This window comes from Eptatretus burgeri, chromosome 6 (genome assembly GCF_056783735.1).
Source record: "Eptatretus burgeri isolate ZD-2024b chromosome 6, Ebu_testis_v1, whole genome shotgun sequence".
Taxonomy (NCBI): domain Eukaryota; kingdom Metazoa; phylum Chordata; class Myxini; order Myxiniformes; family Myxinidae; genus Eptatretus; species Eptatretus burgeri.
Window position 1 is genome coordinate 59,759,802 of NC_140966.1, and position 20,704 is coordinate 59,780,505.

The 20,704-nt window shown below is 46.5% G+C and overlaps 1 protein-coding gene across 1 annotated transcript; it reads left to right on the forward strand.

The window, feature by feature from the left end:
- Positions 1–954: 954 nt before the first annotated feature.
- Positions 955–18,234, forward strand: ALKBH7 (alkB homolog 7, RNA demethylase). The gene is made up of 4 exons (XM_085885262.1): positions 955–1,349; positions 14,428–14,601; positions 15,169–15,290; positions 18,041–18,234. Exons 1-4 carry the CDS (start codon positions 1,107–1,109, stop codon positions 18,168–18,170), a joined length of 669 nt encoding a protein of 222 aa, XP_085741388.1. The 5' UTR covers positions 955–1,106; the 3' UTR covers positions 18,171–18,234.
- The last annotated feature ends 2,470 nt before the right edge of the window (positions 18,235–20,704 follow it).

Sequence of the window (20,704 nt, forward strand, 5' to 3'; positions counted from 1 at the left end):
TGTGTCCAAGTTTCATCAAGATCGCATCAAATGTCATGGAGCTATGCTCTGGAGAGAGTCACAAACGGACAGACGGACAGACGGACACAACGAAAATAGTGGTCACTGCTGGCGCCCGCGCACCAAAAATGTGTCCCCATCTACAATCTATCCCCAAAAAAAACCTAAACATCATGAAAATTGGAGGAAAATTATTCGTTATAATCAAAACAGTGTTATTTGTTCATCAGGTGAGAATCCAAAAAAGGTAGGTCAAGTTCGCGGATCAAATATCAGGTGCACAACTTCGGCGCAGGTACACTATTATGATGCAAGAACATCTTGGAAGACCAAGGGGGTCTTTGAGAGTCCACATTGCAAAATAGAGCGATCATAAAAAAAGTATTTTTCAGACCACCATTTAACCTTGACCTTTAACCCGGAGGGGTATGATGTAAATTAGGCATAAATGCTCCTTGTTCTCGTTTGTGTGTAGAGGGTAAATCCGTTGCCATTGGACAAACAAACTATAGTGGAAAATGCTAAAATGCCTATAAATGGGGTCATGACCTAAAATCAGGTCAAGGTCAAAAATTGTGTCATCCCAGGGTACTTTCTATTCCCATTGTTGATGCAAAATTTCCATTTCATTTGGCACATCACCACTTTCGGGGACGAATACCGAGGACAATGGACGGACAATCTCGAAGTTCGGGTTCAAATCGGAGCTTCAAAAGGTTTGGTTTTAAATCCGTCGGTTGGAGGAAGTGCAGAGGTAAAACGATGGTCCCGATGAACAAGTTCATCACGCACACATCTCCCATGAATATTGTTGGTAATTAAAGATATTTTTTCCTTTCCACACGCTCTAATTTATAATCGCAATTATAAATCCGTTACTGCGGCACGGACGTGTAAAACAAGTCACGTCTGGTTGGACGGTGTGTGGGTCTCACAGAGATCAGTGAAGCTGGTCTCCCATCCCTGCGTTATTTTGTTTCCCGCACGTGGTGCGCATTCGCAATGCCAGGCGGCTTCTGTGTTTGTGTGTGCGCGCTCAATCCAAATGAGTGCATCACACCGGAAAATATAACTACATAAAGGAAGGTACGAACTACAGTAGTACTATGGCGTGGACCATTCGCTCCCAGTTAGGCCGCGTGTTCCTGTTTGTGAAGGCCAAAGCAGCACGACCGACCGCCCTCGGAACCTTCGAGCGCCGGCGCTTTGCCGGTGCCCCCGGGGCGCTGCCGCCCGTAGGGCTCCGTGTCTGTGAGGAGTTTGTGAGTCCGCGAGAGGAGCAGATTTTACTGGAGGAAGTGGAGCCTTCGTTTCGGAAACTGAAGTACCAGTTCGACCATTGGGACGATGTGAGCTTTTTCTCTCTCTCCCTCTCTGATTTGTTTTCTGTACTCGATTTCTTGCTTCGCCCACCATTTGTTCGATTGCCTCGTCCTGCGCACGTCACCAAGCTCCGCCCCCTCTAAATTTTCTTCTTCTTCTTCTTCTTCTTTATGGTTACTGGCGTTATCAGGCTCTATAAAGGCCACGTACCCGAACTCATCGGTTAAAGCCAAATACAAACAATAAAACAACAAGTCTGAAGACGACGATGGTTCACGAGCGGTATTTGACAATGTAGATTGTTTCAGAAGTCAAGGATGAGACAATGTGATAATGTTTGACCAAGTTATAAAAATGATCAACATGATGTAGTACGAGTGACAGGTTATTAGCTGCAAAATGTCGAAAACCCGGTTTCGTTCAAAAACTTTAAAAATTTGACCTTTGCATAACCTTTAAAGGTCACAAAACAATGTTGTGGACATTAAAATAAGGAAACAGGATACGTGCTATAGTTTACTGGAGTTAGTTCGTCGAAGAAGGTCGAAAACCCGGTTCGATTCCCACAACTTTAAAAATTTGACCTTTGTGACCTTTAAAGGTCAAAGGTCAAGGATTATGACCTTTGGTGCAAAACTTCCTCTGGAAAATTCCAGGAACAATATAACGTCATATAGGTTTTTTGGCATTTCGCACTCCTCGGATTATCCATACTTGGATGAAATCAGCGTAAAAACAAACTTGAAGGGGGTGCCACGGGCAAGGTGTTCGAGATAGAGCAAAATGGTTTCAGGACTTTAGGTGGGGAATGACCTCAAGATTATGCATAAAAAATATTGTCATCCGAGCTCTCAAAGTTTGGGCGGTCGCATGATTTTTATGTCAAAATTCGCAATTTTCTAAGTTTTTGACTTTGTGACCTTGACCTTGGGACGAAAATGAAAAATCGGACAATGACAAGTTTTAGATAATTCATTTTGCTATTCAAATACTGAAGAACCCATTCCATTCAGTCAATTCCCTTGGAGAAGATAGATTTTTAATCTGACTACCCCCCTAAAAATGGCTTTTTTGGGCGTGGCTCCGCCCACAATGGACGTAGCAAGCCCTCATCCAGGAAAACACAACTAGACATTGATATCAAACACATAACCAAGTTTCATCAAGATCGGATCAAAGTCCACGGAGTTATGCTCTGGACAGACAGACACACAGACACACAGACATAACGAATATAGTGGTCACTCTGGCTGGTGCTCATGAACCAACAATTCCAGGGGCTTTATAGTGTTTGCCCCGTTTCCTTTTGATATTGCATTCAAGCTTTGTGTTGCCGTCGATTTCTATATGGGGAACACCAAGCTTGTGACAAACACCACACACCCACCTCCATTCCCACGTGCTCTGTCCCAGCGGATAAGGGTGTATCCGGGGATCCGAAATAGGTTGTGACATTTTAACCTGGTTTCTTGGATATATGTATTTTATAAACTCCGGCCCATGAGCAGCTAAGATTTTTGTGTTCCAGTGGATAAGTTACATCGATCAGCAGGGGAATCCTGGGACTGTTTGGATTCTGACCCTCTGCGTTTTTGGCCTGATTGGCTGAATTTTTCATTAATCATCTTGGAAGAAAACCCTGCCCAGCCCAGATGTTTGATGGCTGCTGTGACGGTGCTGGCGGCCCAGGTTAATCCCCCCGACCCAATTTGTGGTGACGGGCGGTTAACACGGGCATCCTGGATGGTCGAGCGGTTTTTCCTGATTAGGAGGCTGACACATTGATACTCGGAGATTATAACGCGTGCAGGAAGGGCATGGGGCACAGAAATGGATGCACAGGGGTGGTTTATACTTGAATCCCATGACAAATACACTGACACAGCCACTTAAAATGAACACATTTAATGAAAATACCCAAATAATTACAAAGGACAATAACCAGAATAAAATAATATGTGAGGTAAAGTAATCCTAAAGTTTTTAAATGGAGGCACCTCGACGCACAGACTTAAATACAGACAAGGGGAAACAAAATCAAAGAAAATCCTTCCTTCCTTTATTCTGGGCTTAGCTTGGTCCAGTGATGGTCTTCATGGAACTTGGAATCGAAGCGCTTCTATTTGCACGTGTAGACGCACACAAAATGGCGCCAAGTCACTCTCTCGTGGCAGGAAAAACGTACGTCAGGCAACTCGTGAGCGGTATCCAACACCAGGGCTCAGAGACCCCATGGAGCCTCTTCATCGATCGTCCTCACCGACTGTAATGCAGCTTCTTCGTCTATCACGCCCGCCGATACACTCTTTTTCAGAATGGCACCGTCCCCTTCGGTTACATACACGAGGCTCAGGTTCCGTTCCTCACAACCCAATCAAGAGTCGATGGCCAGCGTCTTGCTCAGTATGTGAACCAAATCACCTCGGCACGAATACAAGAATCGTGCCGTCTTCTTCATGCATCGAAGGAAAGCCAGCCGTAAAGCCGTGTTCTTACAGGCCATCTAACTACGTTCGCTCTCGACTGTGTGCATCCCTCACTCCAAAACTCTCAACTCTGACTCGCGTTCCATGGAACCCCCGTTTCCTCCTCCGGGGCGTGGCTTGCTCACACGAAACGCGAGAAGGTGGGGCCTCCACCCGCTCAGCACGTGTGGCTCACTTCTAACGTCGCGCCCATCAAACCATCCCTGACCGTGGTGAGATGGCGGGCATCAACAACTCCCGCATCCGCGAAATGGCTCTTTATGTCATCAATTTCAATGGACGGATCAATCCCATAAATGACTCCTCGACTTCCCTTCAGAGACTGAGGAATCCAACATGAGACCCCCTTTTTTGTGTACATTGTCGAGGCTCGTATGAGAGCGAACACGCAACACACAATGAGGGGGGTAGGAGACAAGAGGGGCGGGAGAGGGAAGGACGAAACAGTGGGGAACAAAGACATTATAAGATCTGTGGAAGGGAGAGGGATTGGGTGTGGAACATGGGGTATACAAGATGAACACCACAGGGACTTTCAGGGCCTTGCATGACACGGAACTTTCGGGAAAGAAAACAAAAAATTTCAAGGAGGTGGGTTTGGGGTGGATTAATGGAGGTGAAAATATCGTGGCTTTGGATGGGGGATGATAAGAGGTGGTGGTGAGCAACTGTTTTGAAGACCTGGAGGGAAGAATGGGATTGAAGAGAGTGTGGGCATTTATTCCAGAGGTGGGAAAGAAGAGTAAAGGTGAGCAGTGATTCGTGATTTTGGTAGTTTTACCAGAAGGGAGTTGCTAGTGGACCCTGAGCGCCCTGCAGAAATATGGGAGGGGGGGGTGGTTGGGGGTTAGGGTTAGAGCAGGGGGGGGGTGAGACGGTAGAAGACAAAGACCACCGACCAGCCTGCAGTGGGAGAGTGAGAGGCCCAAAGACTCGGCCTCATCGTGGGCGATGCCAATGATCCTAAATGCCTTGGTTTCCACAGCGTTAAGCCGAGAAAGGTGGGAGGCAGGAGCACCAGCCCAGAGGGGAGAGCAGTACTCCATCAGGCTGCAGACGAAAGCTTTGTATGTGGTCAGGAGCTCAAGTGGACCGAGGAAGGACTTTGCACGAAGGATTCCCAGTTGGCGACTGGCTTTGGAGGCCAGGTTGGAAATGTGGCTTTCCCAGGAAAGATCATGGCAGATAGTGAGACCCAGAAGCTTGAATGAAAGGACTTCTTCCAGAGGATTGTTGATAAAGTAGATGGGGGGGGGGGTGGGGGTTCCAAATGGGCCTTACAGAGAGACCGAAAGGACCGTTTGGAAAATCTGAGTTGCCGGATCTGAGCTTTTAGGTGCTGGATACGTCTCCAAATTATTTTTTTAATCAGCGTAGCCATTTTAATTGGGTTTTCGGGGCTTAAGGGTTTAGCCATTGGAAGCTGAAACTATGACCAATCGTTTGGCATGGTGCTCATCAGGGATAGAGGTGGCCTTAACCACTTTGGGAGGTTCTGACTTATCGGTACTCTCCTGCCGTGGTCTGCCCCTCTTCCTAGTTCGATTAACCGACCAAGATGAACCCTTGTCATCTTCGCCAGACACATTGATCATCCCTGATCACCTCCTTCCGGCACCCCGGAGGATTAACTTGGCCAATTAAGCTGAGAATAGACCATAATACAGGCAAGACAGGATACAGAATACCGGAAAAAGCCGATGCACCCTCGACACTCAAACCCATCCTGCAATGGCGTCGACTGATCCTTCCTCTCTTCCGGAGGCCAAGTCAAGCCCCATGTCCTCGGCCTCTGTTTTTCTTTCAAATCCCACCTCTTTAAAAGCTGCTCGCTCCGCCCTCTGTATTTCATCACGCTCTGCCCTTGTATGTACTTTACATAACATTTGCAAACTCCACATTCTATCCTGTATCGGAGTGGCGACCCATCCAGTATTGTGCCCAATAGCCAAGGAGACTGCTGAGGCAGCACCGACGCTCTGCACAGAGTATGGTCCCCAATGGATGGATGGATTCTATCCGGTCTCTGATCAGTCTACCCTCTGCATGATCTTTTCATGCTCTACCCCTTGCACGATGTCTGTCTGCTCCCTCTGACACTGTTTGTCCCGTACCATTCTTGGTCGTTACACAGCTAGAAAATACTCTTTGTTTTCTTTTCCTCTGATTGCTTCAAGCCGGTTGTTCCATCTGATGGCATTCAACGATCCATGGTGAAATGTTCAAAGCCAGTATTTCTTCTTCCTCGTATTTTAATTTTTAATTCTTTCATTCCACGTGAGGGGTGAACCCAGTCATGATGCTTATGACATGTAGAGGCTGTTAAATTAATTTTATCTTTGCTAACCTGTCTTTATTTATTCGCTCACCTGAAACGTAGCTCCGGGCAGCTTATGGGATGGCACGTTTTCCGTCCGTCCGTCCGTCCACAAATACTTGCAACTTCTTCTTTGAAACTACACATATTATGATTTCGATTAAATTTTGCCACAACCTTCATCACCGTGTATGCTCCAAAGTTTGTTCGTGGCATTAAAAAAATCTGGCCCTAAGGGGGCCTACGTGGGTTGCCCCTTCCCCCCAAAAATAGGTATTTGCTTTGTTCTCAGAAACTACGCACACAATTCCAATGAAACTTGACCACAACCTTTATCACTCTTGTACCAAAGATAGTTCATGACATAAGAAAAATCAGGGTCTAAGAGGTTGTAAAGGAGAAGGGGGGGGGGTTGCTCCTCAAAATATGTATTTTCTTTCTTCTCAGAAACAACATACGATTTCCATGAAACTTGACCACAACCTTTATCACCTGAGATGTTCCAAAGTTTGTTCATGGTGCCTAGAGAGTTATATGCCCAATAATCCTCAGAACCTGTCGTACTATGTCAGGTCAGGTTCGATCTGTGACCTGCTACAGGTACCATGTAAACCTGTACTAACCTGTTCCATGGTCGGGTTGTCGGCGACTAAACCGTCTCCCCCACCAGGTTTTCTGGTGAGGAGGGTGTTTTGGATATGGACAGCCAGCAGGATTAAAAACAAAACCTGTCAAAGGGCGGAGGAGCTCCTTGTGAGCCAACGGCCATCCATATCTAGTGCCCAACTGTGTCTGCAGACGTCCTCCTGCAGTTGGGTTACTTCTTATTAGGAGGTTGGTGGCAGGATTTGCACTCCGGCCACCGTAAAACCCTTCATTCCGCAAAACGCAAAAACGCAAAAAAATCTGAAAACCCACTCCGTGGGAGTACCTCCTGTGCAGCTTCCCTTCGCAGGGCAGCTCACCGGATGACGGGATTGGAGCAAAGCCTTTGGGACCCCCAATCTTTGATGATAGGAGGGAAACCACGGGGTAACATCCCTGGGTCAGATTGCGGGAGAGTGTGTCGGAGTGGTGCTGAGGTGTCGTCCACCAGACGGCGGTCTCCTTGGGTTGACCTGAGGCGGTCCCTTCGGGTGGGTGCCTGGAATGTCCTATCCCTAAGAGAGGATGATCACCTGTCTCTGTTATCATCTGAGCTCAAGCGTTTGGACATCGGGATTGCAGCTCTCTCTGAGGTTCAGAGACCGGATTGCGGCGAGATAATGGTGGGTGGTTACACCTACTATTGGTCTGGTCGCTCTGATGGTTACCATACCCAAGGAGTTGCTGTAGCTGTGTCCAATAAGCTGACCCCAATGATAATTGAAGTAACACCGGTCAAAGAGCGTATTATGAGATTAAGGATTCGTCACTCCTTAGGTGTCATTTCCCTGGTCTCTGTTTATGCTCCGACTGAGGCGAGTGATCTCACCGTGAAGGATGCATTCTATGCCACACTCGAGTCTGTGGTTGATCAGTGCCCCAGAAGAGATACACTTCTCGTCTTGGGAGATTTCAATGCATCGACTGTAACTGATAGGGATGGTTATGAGGTGTGTGTTGGTCCCCATGGGTCAGGAACTATGAACCAGAATAGCACTAAGTTCCTTGACTTTGCAAGAAGTCATGGACTTAGGGTGGCTGGTTCATGGTTTCAGCACCCACAAGCTCATCGCTGGACTTGGTATTCCAACGCTGGTGGTGTGGCAAAGGAGATCGACCATGTCCTCATTGACGGTCTTGGAGGATGATCCAGAACTGCAGGGTCTACCGGAGTGCTCAGTTCCTCAATACTGACCACAGGCTTGTTGTAGCAACTCTAAAGCTGCACCTTAAATCCTGGAGAATGGTACCATCCCAGCCGAGGCTGGATGTTGCCAAGCTCAGGGATGAGAGAGTTGCTGAGGAGTTTGCGAACAGGCTAAGTGTACACTTGGGGGGTCTGGGTGCTTTGGGGGGTCCTGAAGAGTTGTGGAGCGCCTTCAAGACCACCGTCCTTGATGTTGCCGGTGGATGTCTTGGAGCTCACCGCAGGGCAAAGAAGAATTTTGTCTCTCAAGGGACACTGGATACCATTGACCAGAGTCGCAGGGCCAGGCTGAATGGCAGAGCTGAGCTGTTCAGGGAGCTGAGGCGTAAAACTGTACGTGCACTGAGGGTGGACAAGGAGGCCTATGTGCGAGGAATCTGTGAGGGGGTAGAGCATCACCTGTGGACAGGTGATTCTCGTCCCGCTTACAGGGGAATTTGCGCATTACGTTCATCCAAGCCCATCCCTCGGAGCACTGCAGTTAGAGCAGAGAGTGGTAGGCTCTTGACAGAGGAGACTGAAGTGAAGGCCCACTGGGCCGGTTACTTTGAGCGGTTGTACCAGGCTGATCCCCCAGCTGTTGAGTTGGACGTCAAGGGTGTTACAATCCCTGTTGCTGACCCTCCAATAAACTGTGGTCCACCTTCTCTTGTGGAAACACGGGTTGCAGTGAACCAGTTGAAACGGGGCAAAGCTCCAGGGATCTGTGGCATCCATGCCGAACTTCTCAAGGCTGGTGGAAATGCTGCACTCGTGTCGTTGCATGCAGTTTTGTGCTCTGCCTGGAACACAGGCATCATCCCAACTGACTGGAAGAGGGGCCTTGTTGTCCCTCTCTGGAAAGGGAATGGTGATCGCCAAGACTGCAACAACTACCGAGGGGTGACGCTGCTCTCAGTGCCGGGCAAGGTCTTTGCTCGGATAATTCTTGATAGGGTTCGCCACCATCTGCTTGAGCACCAGCGTCCAGAGCAGTCAGGCTTTACACCAAAGAGGTCAACGATTGACCGTATCCTTGCCCTTCGTGTCCTCACCGAACGCAGACGAGAGTTTCGGCAGGGGCTGCTTGCAGCCTATGTTGATCTCTGTAAAGCGTTCGATTCAGTGAATCGGGATGTCCCCTGGAGGATTCTTGGTCTTCGTGGGGTGCCACCAAAACTGATCGATCTGATGTCTGAACTCTACTCTGGTACTGAGAGTGCTGTGAAGTGTGGTGGTACAATCTCTGACTTATTTCCAGTTGTTACTGGAGTTCGTCAGGGATGTGCACTTGCCCCCACACTTTTCAGCACTTGTATGGACTGGATTTTAGGGAGGATGTCGGAGAGATCAAGTTGCCGTGCATCGTTTGGGAATGTCAAGATCTCGGACCTTGATTTTACAGATGATGCAGTCATCCTTGCGGAGACTTTAGACATCCTTTTGGGGGGCCCTCGAGGTGCTGAATGAGGAGTCGGAGCCGCTGGGATTACGGGTTTCTTGGGTCAAAACTAAGATCCAGGCTTTCGGTGACATCTTGAATGCTGCTGTCCTGTCTGTGTCTGTTTGTGGTGAGGATGTTGAGGTCGTGGAGAGATTCACTTACCTTGGCAGTGATATTCATGTCTCTGCTGGCTGCGAGTCAGAGGTCAATAGACGCCTGGGTCGGGCCTGGGGAGTCATGGATTCACTGGATCATGGGGTGTGGCGCTGCCGGTACCTGTGCGGGAGGACGAAAGTCCGAGTCTTCAGGTCCTTGGTACTTCCAGTCTTGCTCTATGGGTGTGAGACTTGGACTCTGACCAAGGATCTGAGACGGAGACTTAATTCTTTTGGTACCAGGTCTCTTCGGAGAATCCTTGGCTATCGCTGGTCGGATTTTGTGTCCAACGAGCGGTTGCTGAGAGAGACTCGGATGAGATTTGTTACCTGCATAGTCCGTGAGCATCAGTTGCGGCTGTATGGACATGTGGCTCGTTTTCCTGATGCTGATCCTGCTCACCAGATTCTCTCAGCGAGGGAGTCTCATGAGTGGAGGAGGCCAGTGGGCCGACCACGTGCCTCATGGTTGCAACAGGTTGACCATCATCTCAAGGAGATGGGGATGGGCCTGGCATCTGCCTGGGGGATGGCCAGACGGAGGCCCCTGGAGTACCGGCGGAAAGTGGACGCAGCGACGCGCTGTTCTGGCACATGCTCCCATACCTGACCTGACCTGTCGTACTTCCAGCAGAAAGTCCATTTGAGGTCTCAATTGCAGGTGCTAGATTGATTGCATTCCAGACTTTCCCATCAGAGAGTCTGTAGGTAGCAGGACCGCTCTGTTTACTGATCTTGAGGGGTTTGGTAAACTTGTTTTGTTCTTTCTGGTGACGTCCAGGTTTCAGAACTCGCACGAAAGAACCACATTGAAAGGTGGAAGGTTTCGCTTCCCGACGCTTGTCTGTGTATCGTCTAGACTTCTCTTGTTTCTGTTGAACACAGCGTCTCACATCCTCAAGTCTTGCAGAAGGTACATTGATTTGAAGTTCCCCAATGTGCAACTTGGTGTGCAATGTACATCCGTGTAGAAGTTCAGCAGGGATCTGATGAGTTGTTACGTGTTTTGTAGCTCGATACGTTTGCAAGAAGTCGGGTATGAATCATTTCCAGGGCTTCCCTTCGAGATTTGCAGCATGCAAACAGTCCTTAAACACTCTGTTCAACCGTTCTATCTCCCCGTTGGCTTGTGGGTAGTGGAAAGAACTATGGCAGTGTTTGATGTTTCAAACTCAGTTTAAACAAACTGAGATCCATTGTCCGAGATAAGTTCCCATGGATTTCCTTCATGACGGAATACTGTAGTCAGGAACTTAATAACTGTAGCAGATGTTACTTGGGACATAAAGGCTACTTCTGGCCATTTGCTGAAGTAATCCATTAAGGTAATGACATCGTGACAGTCCATTTAGCCGTTATCAAGTGGTCCCACTATATTGATAGCAAGCTTTTCCCAAGCAGCATTAGAGAGCGGAAATGGTTGCAAAGGTAGAGCCCGATTGACAGCTGTTTTATCATGCATTTGGCAAGTAATGCACAATTGATAGCAATTTCCACTTGGGAGTCCATCCCTGGCCACCAGTTGAGGTCACGCGGCCTTTGTTTAGTCCTTACAATACCTTGATGCGTATCATAGGCAAGCTGGATTAACTTGGGTTGAAGTTCTGTCGGCACTATCACACGGTGAGTGCCCCGAATCAAGTAATCCTCCTGTACAGCTAGTTCATTCCGAATGCGAAAGTAGGGAAGTACATTTGGGTCAATGCCCTTCGCAGTGCAAGGTCATCCTCTGGAGACATATAGTCGCACCTTCTGTAGAAGAGGGCATCGATTGCAAGTTTCCTTGCATTGTTCCACAGGTACAGCAGTGCAGTCACCGGGCACTAAAGCCACAATTTTGACATCCAGTTCATGGTAAAGCTCTGTCATGGGTAGTGGTAACCGCGATAAACAGTCTGCAGTTATATTTTGATGGCCAGGTTTGTACACAATTTCGTAGTTGAACGACAGTAAGTGTGCAATTCTCATTCCAGCTCGAACAAGACTTTTCGAAGATAGTTTTGTGGACTGTGGTCTGTATGCAGGATAAATTTCCGACCCCACATGTAAGTACGCCATTTCTCAATTGCCCAGACGCAGGCGAGTGCTTCCTTCTCTACTGTAGAGTACTTGCATTTGCATTCTGTGAGCATTTGTGAGGCAAATGTTACTGCTTCCTCTGCAGAGTCCTCATGAAGTTGAGTGAGCACTGCTCCAAGTCCATAATCAGACGTGTCTGTGGTCACAATGGTGGTCAGAGTAGGGTCAAACAAAGCAAGTGCAGGGCTGTTAGCAATCAATTTTTTTACCCTTTCAAAATGAGTGTGCGCAGCCTCGGTCCAGGAGAAGTCAGCATCCTTGCACAGTGAGGCACGAAGCGGCTCCACGACGATCGCATAATTTGGAATGAATTTGGAGTACCAAGAAGTCAAACCCAGAAAAGAACACAGAGCAGATGCATCCTTTGGGGGTGGTGCTTGTGTTACTGCCACCACATGTTCGGTGTTTGGGCTCATGCCCTTTTCTGACATCACGTGACCCAGAAAAAGTTCAACCTTCCTGAAATGACATTTGTCATAATGCAGTTTTAACCCTGTTTGATCAATATGATTCAACACAGCTTGAAGATGTTTCTCTTGTTTCTCAGGAGGAGAAGAAGCAAACACAATTATGTCATCTAGGTAACACTGGACACCCTCCTGGCCAGCTAAGATCTGTGACATCATTCGCCAGAATGCACTGGGAGCAGAAGTAAGACCATAAGGAACATGCCAAAAACGGAAAAGTCCCTCATGTATTATGAAAGCAGTAAGGTCTCTGCTTTCCTTATGCAAGGGCACTTGATGGTATGTACTCTGAAGATCAAGAGTAGAGAACATTCTTGCTCACTGAAGTTCTGCTAATACCAAATCAATATGTGGGAGTGGATGACTGTCTATTACGATCACCGTATTGAGTTCATGAAGATCCACACACAGTCGTATCCATCCCATTTTCTTATGCGGAATGACAATTGGTGAAACCCATTCGGAAGAGTCAATTCTCTCAATGATGCCCTCTTCTTCAAGCAGTTTTACTTCTTGCGAGACAGCATCACGGACAGCAAAAGGCAAGCGGCGAAGCTTCTGCTCGATTGGCACCACATCGGGCCTCATCTTCACTCTGTGTACAAATGCTTTTGCCTAGCCTAGAGTTCCAGTGACGTTAGGATGAGATGTCTACAAAACCGATGTTTGATGCACAAAGTTACTTAGCACTGATGCAAGAGTAACACATCCATTAATAATATTCAGTCCGAGAGTAGTGAAGAGGTCCATGCCGAGTATCGGTGTTCCAGAAGGCACAATGAAGAAATTGGCAGGTACAGAAACATGGTTGTGTCGAACCTGTACCTGAAGACAACCAACTACAGTGATCAATTTTTTTTTTAGGAAAGTCACCAAGTATAATTTTGGTTCTGCAAGAAGCACATTCTTGAAATGCTCCAGGTAGGTAGATTCTGGAAGTATGGAAACGACTGAACCTGTGTCCACCAGCAATTCAGTTGAGCATGCCTGTCCATCAGGTGTGCAAAGATGAACATCACAAAATTGGTTCCCTCTAATTTGTTCAGAGGCTTGTGTGTTTATGCTTAAAACAGTCGCACCTGGCACAGTCACTTCCCGCACTTGGTATTTGTGTCTTTACTGCGACATACTTTAGCAAAATCTCCACTTTTGCCACACTGTCTGCAATTTACATCTTTTGCAGGGCATTTGGGGGTAATTGGCTAAGTGCATTGCAGACCCACAATGATAACAAGTACCTGTCGAGGCGTACCTGTCGAGCTTGTGAAAATTTTGGGTTTGCAGGTTCATTCGATGTGTCCTTGTGGATGGGGTCTCGTCTGCATTGCCCCGTTCTAGTACCTACTGGTATTGTATTTCCATCCTGAAAGGACGTCGCCATGCCACATGCAATCGCTTTTGCTTCCGCCATGGCTGATTCGATTCGTCCCGCCATTACGAGGGCTTTCTGCAGTGTAAGCTCTGGTTCCAAAAGCAATCGTTCACGTATAAGAGCTGTAAGAGTTTTTTTTTCCCATGAGCTGATCTCGTATCATTTCATCAGAGAGGTCACTAAACTCGCAATTAACTGCAATCTCACGTAAAGCAGCAACAAACAGAGCAGTCGATTCACCTGGCCTTTGTGCTCGTTGACGAAACTTGTATCGTTAAACAACGTTCACCTTCAGCATGAAAAAGGCAGTTAATGAACCGACAGCAGCAGAGTGTGTGTCCACATCAACTGGGAGGATATAGAATAAACGCTGCCCTTCAGTTCCTAGGCAGTGAAGAAGCAATGCATGCTTCCTCGCATCAGAAAGTGCATCGTCAGTTACCGCCAGCATAAAGTTCTCGAACATGCGCATCCATGAGGTAAAAGGTATCGAAGGCTCACCCAGACTTTGTAAGAATGCAGCAGGTGGTGTAAGAGCAAGGTGAGCCATCATCGTCGCCAATATGTTGTGTAGTAAAATCAGCCAACATGCAAGTCCTTTGGCTCAATCGTTTTTTGGCGGCTCTCACCTTCTCGACAGCCTGCTGACGTCACTCTCGGTTCTGGCTCCTCATGCATCCATTAATATTCATGCAACTCCCAATACCATAGACTGTCACCAAGTCTAAACTCGATGCTCACCTCCATTCACCCACCCCCCCCCCCCCCACGTCCCCTTTTCTCGTACTGCAGTGCACATCCTTGTCCCTACTTCCTTCGCCACACTGTCTGTTGTCCATTGTTCTGCTATTCCATAAGCTTTGATACCCCCGATTAACAAAATAAAAGCCTGTGGCCAATTTGCACTGCCCTGTAACCATCTGTACAAGCTAATTTGGATTTTCATCTCTCAGGCTATCCATGGCTATCGTGAGATAGAACGAGAGAAGTGGGGAGCTGAGGCTGCCCCCCTGTTGCACAGAGTTTGTGAGACAGCATTTGGAACAGGTCGTGAAGTCAGCCCTCTGATCCACGTCCTAGATTTGGACGCTCATGGGTACATCAAACCACACGTGGACAGCATCAAGGTGACACATTTATATTAGCCATTTCTTCTTTGTTAGTAAATGACTAATGGGGGACTGATAGGATTGGCCTCAAGGTCTAGCCTGGGTTTGAATCCGGCCCAACTATAAACCGTCATCCTGGTGATTCAGACAGGGTGACTCAATGTGTGTATCGTCCCTCTGATAGACGTTGAATGGGAATTCCGTCTGCCAGCATTAGTTGGTGGATGTTAAAGATCCCACGGTGTCCTTCGCAAAGAGTATGCGAGCTATCGCTGGCACCATGAACAAAGTTCCAAATTCCTGCCTTAAACCTAGTTGAATGCCAGGCCTGGCCAGCCGGTTAGTGTAAGACTTGGGCCAAGCTTCCCCCTGCCAACCCCACAAGAATGTGGGAATAATTGTGGCAGTTAACGAAGAAGAAGTAAATGACTAATGGATGGAGTGAAAAGATGCTTCGACAGGAATTCGACCATTTCTGCCTTTTGTATCGTTGTTTCTAAAACTCTCCGCTCTTGACAGTAGAAGGAGTTTTCTGAGTTGATAAACAATGTTGGTGTCAGCTAAGATGTTCTGGTGTTGATGCAGTTCTGTGGGAACACCATCGCTGGCCTCAGCTTGCTGTCTACCTGCATCATGCGTTTCGTGCATGAAAGAACAGCCGAACAAATGGATGTGCTGCTCAGACGGCGCTCTCTTTATATCATGTGGTGAGTAATCAAAATAAAGACCAATAACTGCACCGTAATCCCAAGAAGGAAGCCAGACACACACACACACACACACACACACACACACACACACACACACACATACTGGTAAGTACTTACAAAAGCTATTCCATTTGAAGTTTATAACCTTTACTGATTTCCTAACTGTCGGATCATCAGCTGGGCACCGTTTTTCATCGAGGTTTTGATCCTTTCAGCCCAGAACCTCTCCAAACAGCGGATCCACAACCCCGGTCGCTGGTCCACAAAATTAGATTACCCACAATCAATGGACATTTGCAACTTTGTGCAATAGGCTACCAGTAATAGAAAATCAAACCCTGCTTCACTTATATTAGTCTGGCTCATGACATTTTAGGTGTATCTTCCAGTCCATGGGCCACACTACACTTGGCTCATGGATGCAAATTGTTTGAGAAGCCATCTGGAAAAAAAAGTCATGATAGTTCCAGTTCATGTGCTCCATCAGATCGTTTTGTGTGTACACGTTTACCCCTCTCCCCCATTTGCCCATACCCTTTGGGTGGGACTCGATAAAACTGCTGCCTTGTCATATAGCTCCTCCATGAGGCTGGATGCTAACAATCACGATCGATAGGTGGATTCCAATCTAGAAAAGTTGATCTTAACATTTCAAAAAATTTATAGAGACAGTGGAAAAAACCAAGGTACTGTATGATGGTTGTATTTAAAACTGTGGAGGTTGTGAATCACAAATGTAAGTTGCTGGAGAGTTTTTTTTAAAAAGAAAAAAAAAAAAGTTAAATGTCAGTGCAGAGACCAATCAGAAATTATTTGCATTTAAAGGAACCAATTGTCTTTCAATGATGTCACAGGACTGCTTTGACCACTATACAGCTGTCAGTTGATCATTGCCTGTTGTCGAACAACCAAAACATGGAATAAGCTGGGCTTTTGAGATTGATTTCCTAAAGCCAAAACGACGAGCGAGGAGCCAGGGCCGTCCAAGAAGGCGTCTCTTCGCATTAGCCATCTGCTGGTGAAACATAAGAAACCATTCGCCTATGGTGAAGTCATCAAGGAGACAATGATGGTTGCTGCCGACACCTTCAAAGATTTTAAAAACAAAGATGAAATTACGACAGTCATCAAGAGCATGCCGCTTGGCACTTCCAAAGTAGCCAGAAGGGTGGAATCATTGTCCGAGGATGCGTCTCAGTAAATACAACAACTCTTATCAGACTGTGAATGCTTCTCACTTCAGTTTGAGGAATCAGTAGACATGATGGATATAGCCCCGCTGATTGTTTTCATTCACATGGCAAAGACTCAACAACAAAGGAGGACTTTCTCACTGTTTTGCCATTCAGAGGACAAGAAGTGAGGATGTCTGCAACGAATTTGAAGAGCATGTGACAGAAGAACATTCCGATCAAGAAACTGGTTGCAATCACAATTGATGGTGCACCGGCAATGCAAGGTGTTAATGCAGGCTTTATTTCACTTTGCATAAATTATCCTGAATTCCCCTCCTTTGTCAATTACTATGGTGTTATCCACCAACAAGCACTAGCCAGCAAGGTGATTGACTTCACATGTAATGACAGTTGTTGAGATGGTCAACTCGATTCGTGCCAGAACTCTGTAACATCACGCGTTCAAATCGTTTCTCAATGAGCTTAATGCTACCTGTGATGAACTAGTCCTTCATGAAGATGTGAGTTGGTTAAGTTGAGGAAAAGTCCTCCAGATTTTTATATCTCATCCCTGAAATTGTCACCTTTCTTAAATCAAGAAATGAAGTGTACAGTAAACTTTCAGATAATGAATGGTTGCTAAACTTGGGGTTTCTTACAAATATAATAGTAAAATTGAATGAGCTCAATCGCGAACTGCAGGGGAGGGACAGAGACCTTTCATTCATGATTAGTGCTGTGAATGCGTTCAAGTTGAAACTGGGCCGATGGTCGTCCCATGTGAAGAACAATGTGACAGAGCACTTCCCAAAGCTGGTGTATATCCTACAAAACATCAAAAAGAAAGGGTTCCATCCAAAAAAAATTATGTGACCACCTGATTAGATTGCAAAAGGAATTCAAGAGATGATTTCAGGTGGGAGACTAGATGGAACGAATCATTGTTTGTCTCAAATTGTTTTCTTCAAGTAGACATTGGAGAACTGGCAGCAAATTTCTGCAGGTGTATGAACAAAGTAAAATATTTAACATGTAGATAATCACCATGCAAAATGACATCGAGCTGAAAGCGAGGTCAAGGGACAAAGATTTTTGTGAACTTGAAAACAGAGAGAAGTACCTTCTTCTGACATCCTGTGCACTCAAGGTGAAGGCCTACTTTGATTCACATACCTCTGTGAGACGATGAATTTCATCTGGGAAAAACCCAAGTCCAATTATCGCACTCATCTCACAGATGCCTATCTGATGGATTGAATGAGACTGGCCATCTCAAACTACAACCCAGAGTTCAAAGCACTCACAGATAGTGTGCAAGAACAGGTGAATGTTATGCTTGGTGTACATTGTTTGGGAGTTTTAGTAAAGTACAATTCTTAAGGGTCGATCTTGTGTTGCATTTATATTTTAAAACTGATCTTGTGTTCAAAAAGGTTGGAGACCACTGGGCTAGACCTAGACCTCTGTTTCGGTAAACCAACCTTGTGTTATCTAAACTTTCACCTCTCCTTGATTAGACATATGTGTATGCAGTGCACAAGATCATGTCAGTTTTTACTATCCCTCCCTCAGGGATAAAGTGCGATATGAGTTCACTCACGAAATTCTAAAGAATGAAGAATCCTATTACGAAGGAAAACACATACCCAGAAGCAGACGGATCGCCATCATTTCTCGGAACTTTCCAGAAGAGAAAACATGAATCTATTGATTGTATGTGTTTGGAGAAAATAAAAAAAATCAAAATAAATTTTATTCCCCCTGTTTGTTTGTTTCAGGATCTATGATGGGCAAATATGTTGCATTGGAAAATGACGAACCGTTTCGGTCGTTTTACATTTGAATCGACATCAGCAAGTGATTCTACATAGAATAACAGTGAAGATGCAAACAAAATAATGTCTGAAATACATTTTCTACTTGTCGTACTATGAACACAGCCCGGAGATGAACACCGCCTGGACACGTCTCGAGACAAACACAGTCTGCAGATAAACACCACCCGGACACATACACTATCCGGACATAGCCTACGGCCGGAGATGACCACTGTCCGGACACGTTCTGGGTATTAAATATTGTGTTAACACTACTCTTTGGACGTTTATAAGCATTACAGCTGAAATGTGATGAGCTCTAGAATCTCTTCATCTGAACGAAAATTTAAAATGAGGAATTGAACATAGCAGCAGTTGCGACTGCTAAAAAAAAGTGTTCATTTGTCTAATTCACACATTGTTTGACACTATGGTCATCTCCATATGGTGTTTAATATGATCACGCTGGCTTGGCAAGCAATTCGTGATTGGTTATAACAAACATCACTCGGAGACAACCGGAATGTCAAACAATGGCTGAATCGGACAAATGAACACTTTGTTTTTTTTTCATAGTCAGCACTGCTGCTGAGGTCAATTCTGCAGTTTAGATTTTGAAATTTGACTCAGTTGTAGAGATGCTAGAGGTTACCGCATTTGTGAAAATGAAATAAAGCCACAAACACTGGTGTCTCCCATCGTTTATAACCATTGCAATGTATCCAGCGATTCATAGGGATGATGAGGTATTTGATGTTATGAGTGAGGAACTTGCAAAAAAGAAAATTTGAGCACTTTATTATTAAGAAGCCATTGTGGCCTGTTCCAAGTCAAGGCATTGTTGAGCAGGCAACCCCCCCCCCCCCAAAAAAAAATCACAAATTAAGAGGGAGAGTTGGCTGATAAAGGGGCTGACCAAGGACTATGTCTTGATAAAGGATAATTGAATAAGGCTGTAAATTATCTTCAAAAGTAGTGTTTAAATTTAACCCAAACACACAATTTTCATTCATGCACTTCCTTGGAGTTCCCATAGTATGTATGCAAAGGCTGATCGGTTTCATGGTTTTGGAGGAGACACACTGACATTTATTATTATAATCAAGATTGCAGCCCATGGAAAAGTGAGGCATCAGAGGGTAAAACCATAGGCAGCATTCGGGGCATGCATCCTGTGCAATTGCACGGGACCTGGAGATGACAAAGGGCCACCACACGACCGATCGTGGTTCATAATCTTTTGAGACAAGGGCCCCCCTGAAGGTGGGATCTCATTTTGCCGATAAAACACATCAACTTGAAAGTGGTGATGAACACATCGCAAAGGGAATGTGCAACCTCAAGGAAAGAAAGTGCTGTGATGTAATGAATCGATTAAAAATACTGTTACGGCTGTGCAAATTCGCAGAACACCATGAAGGTCCTTAGTTCAGTTATGCCGATAAGTCCGTGTTCAATTAGATTTCCCCACCGTTGTTTAATGGGATTTATCCGTGTGGACAGGGCTGTGATCTTTGAGTTAGCCGTTATTCTTTTAATATCGTTATTTTGCAAAAACCACCACAACCGCATCTCAACCACCTTCTCCACAACCGCATCTCAACAACAACGCCATCCCCACCACAGCGCCAACCACAACCACCTTCTCCACAACCGCCAACATCCCCACGGACAACGGACACCACTATCGAATAACATCTCTGCCACCCAACGCGATGGTTACTGAACAAGAAAGAACGGAAACGGTAAAAAAAACCCGTTGCTCAGGAGGAAAACTGGACACCACACTTCTTGGAATTTCCCCTCAGAACTGGTAAACAGAGGTGACGGTTGGGCAACGATCAAATGAGTCAAGCTGATCTCTGCTGGAATTTTCCTTCCCCGCGCACCGCGAAGGGAGGGCGATGCGCCGTCAAGATAATAGGGCACGCGGAACGAGAGGTTCAGGGAGTGGGGAGTCAGGAGTGTGGAGTTGTGGAGGTCTTGGAGTTGCGGTCTGGGAGTGCAGTGGAGTCTGTCAGCCTCTCGTTGATCGACGGAGGCGCTGGTCGAGCCGGAGAGGAGTCGCCAGGGGAATCGCCGTTGAAGGCACGGGCGGAGTCCAGCGGAGTACGGGCAGAGTCCAGTGGAGTACGGGCAGGGCCACCGAGGGTCGCCGAACCAGGGCCCGGTGAGGAACCACGAGGGTGGAGGTAACCTGCAACGGTCTCGTGGGATTCCTTCCCTCCGCCAAGTCCCACGTAATAAAGGCCTATGGGTCCAGTCTGACCCCCTTGTCTCTGAGGGGTCTTTTCTTGGTTTATTTGTGTGAATGTTGTGGCGCCGTGTCCCGCAAGTAGAACTGTGTAAGTGCTTTTGAATAATAATAATAGACGGTTGTAGTGCTTTGCCTTGTTCGTGTCTTGTCCCTTCCCACCCA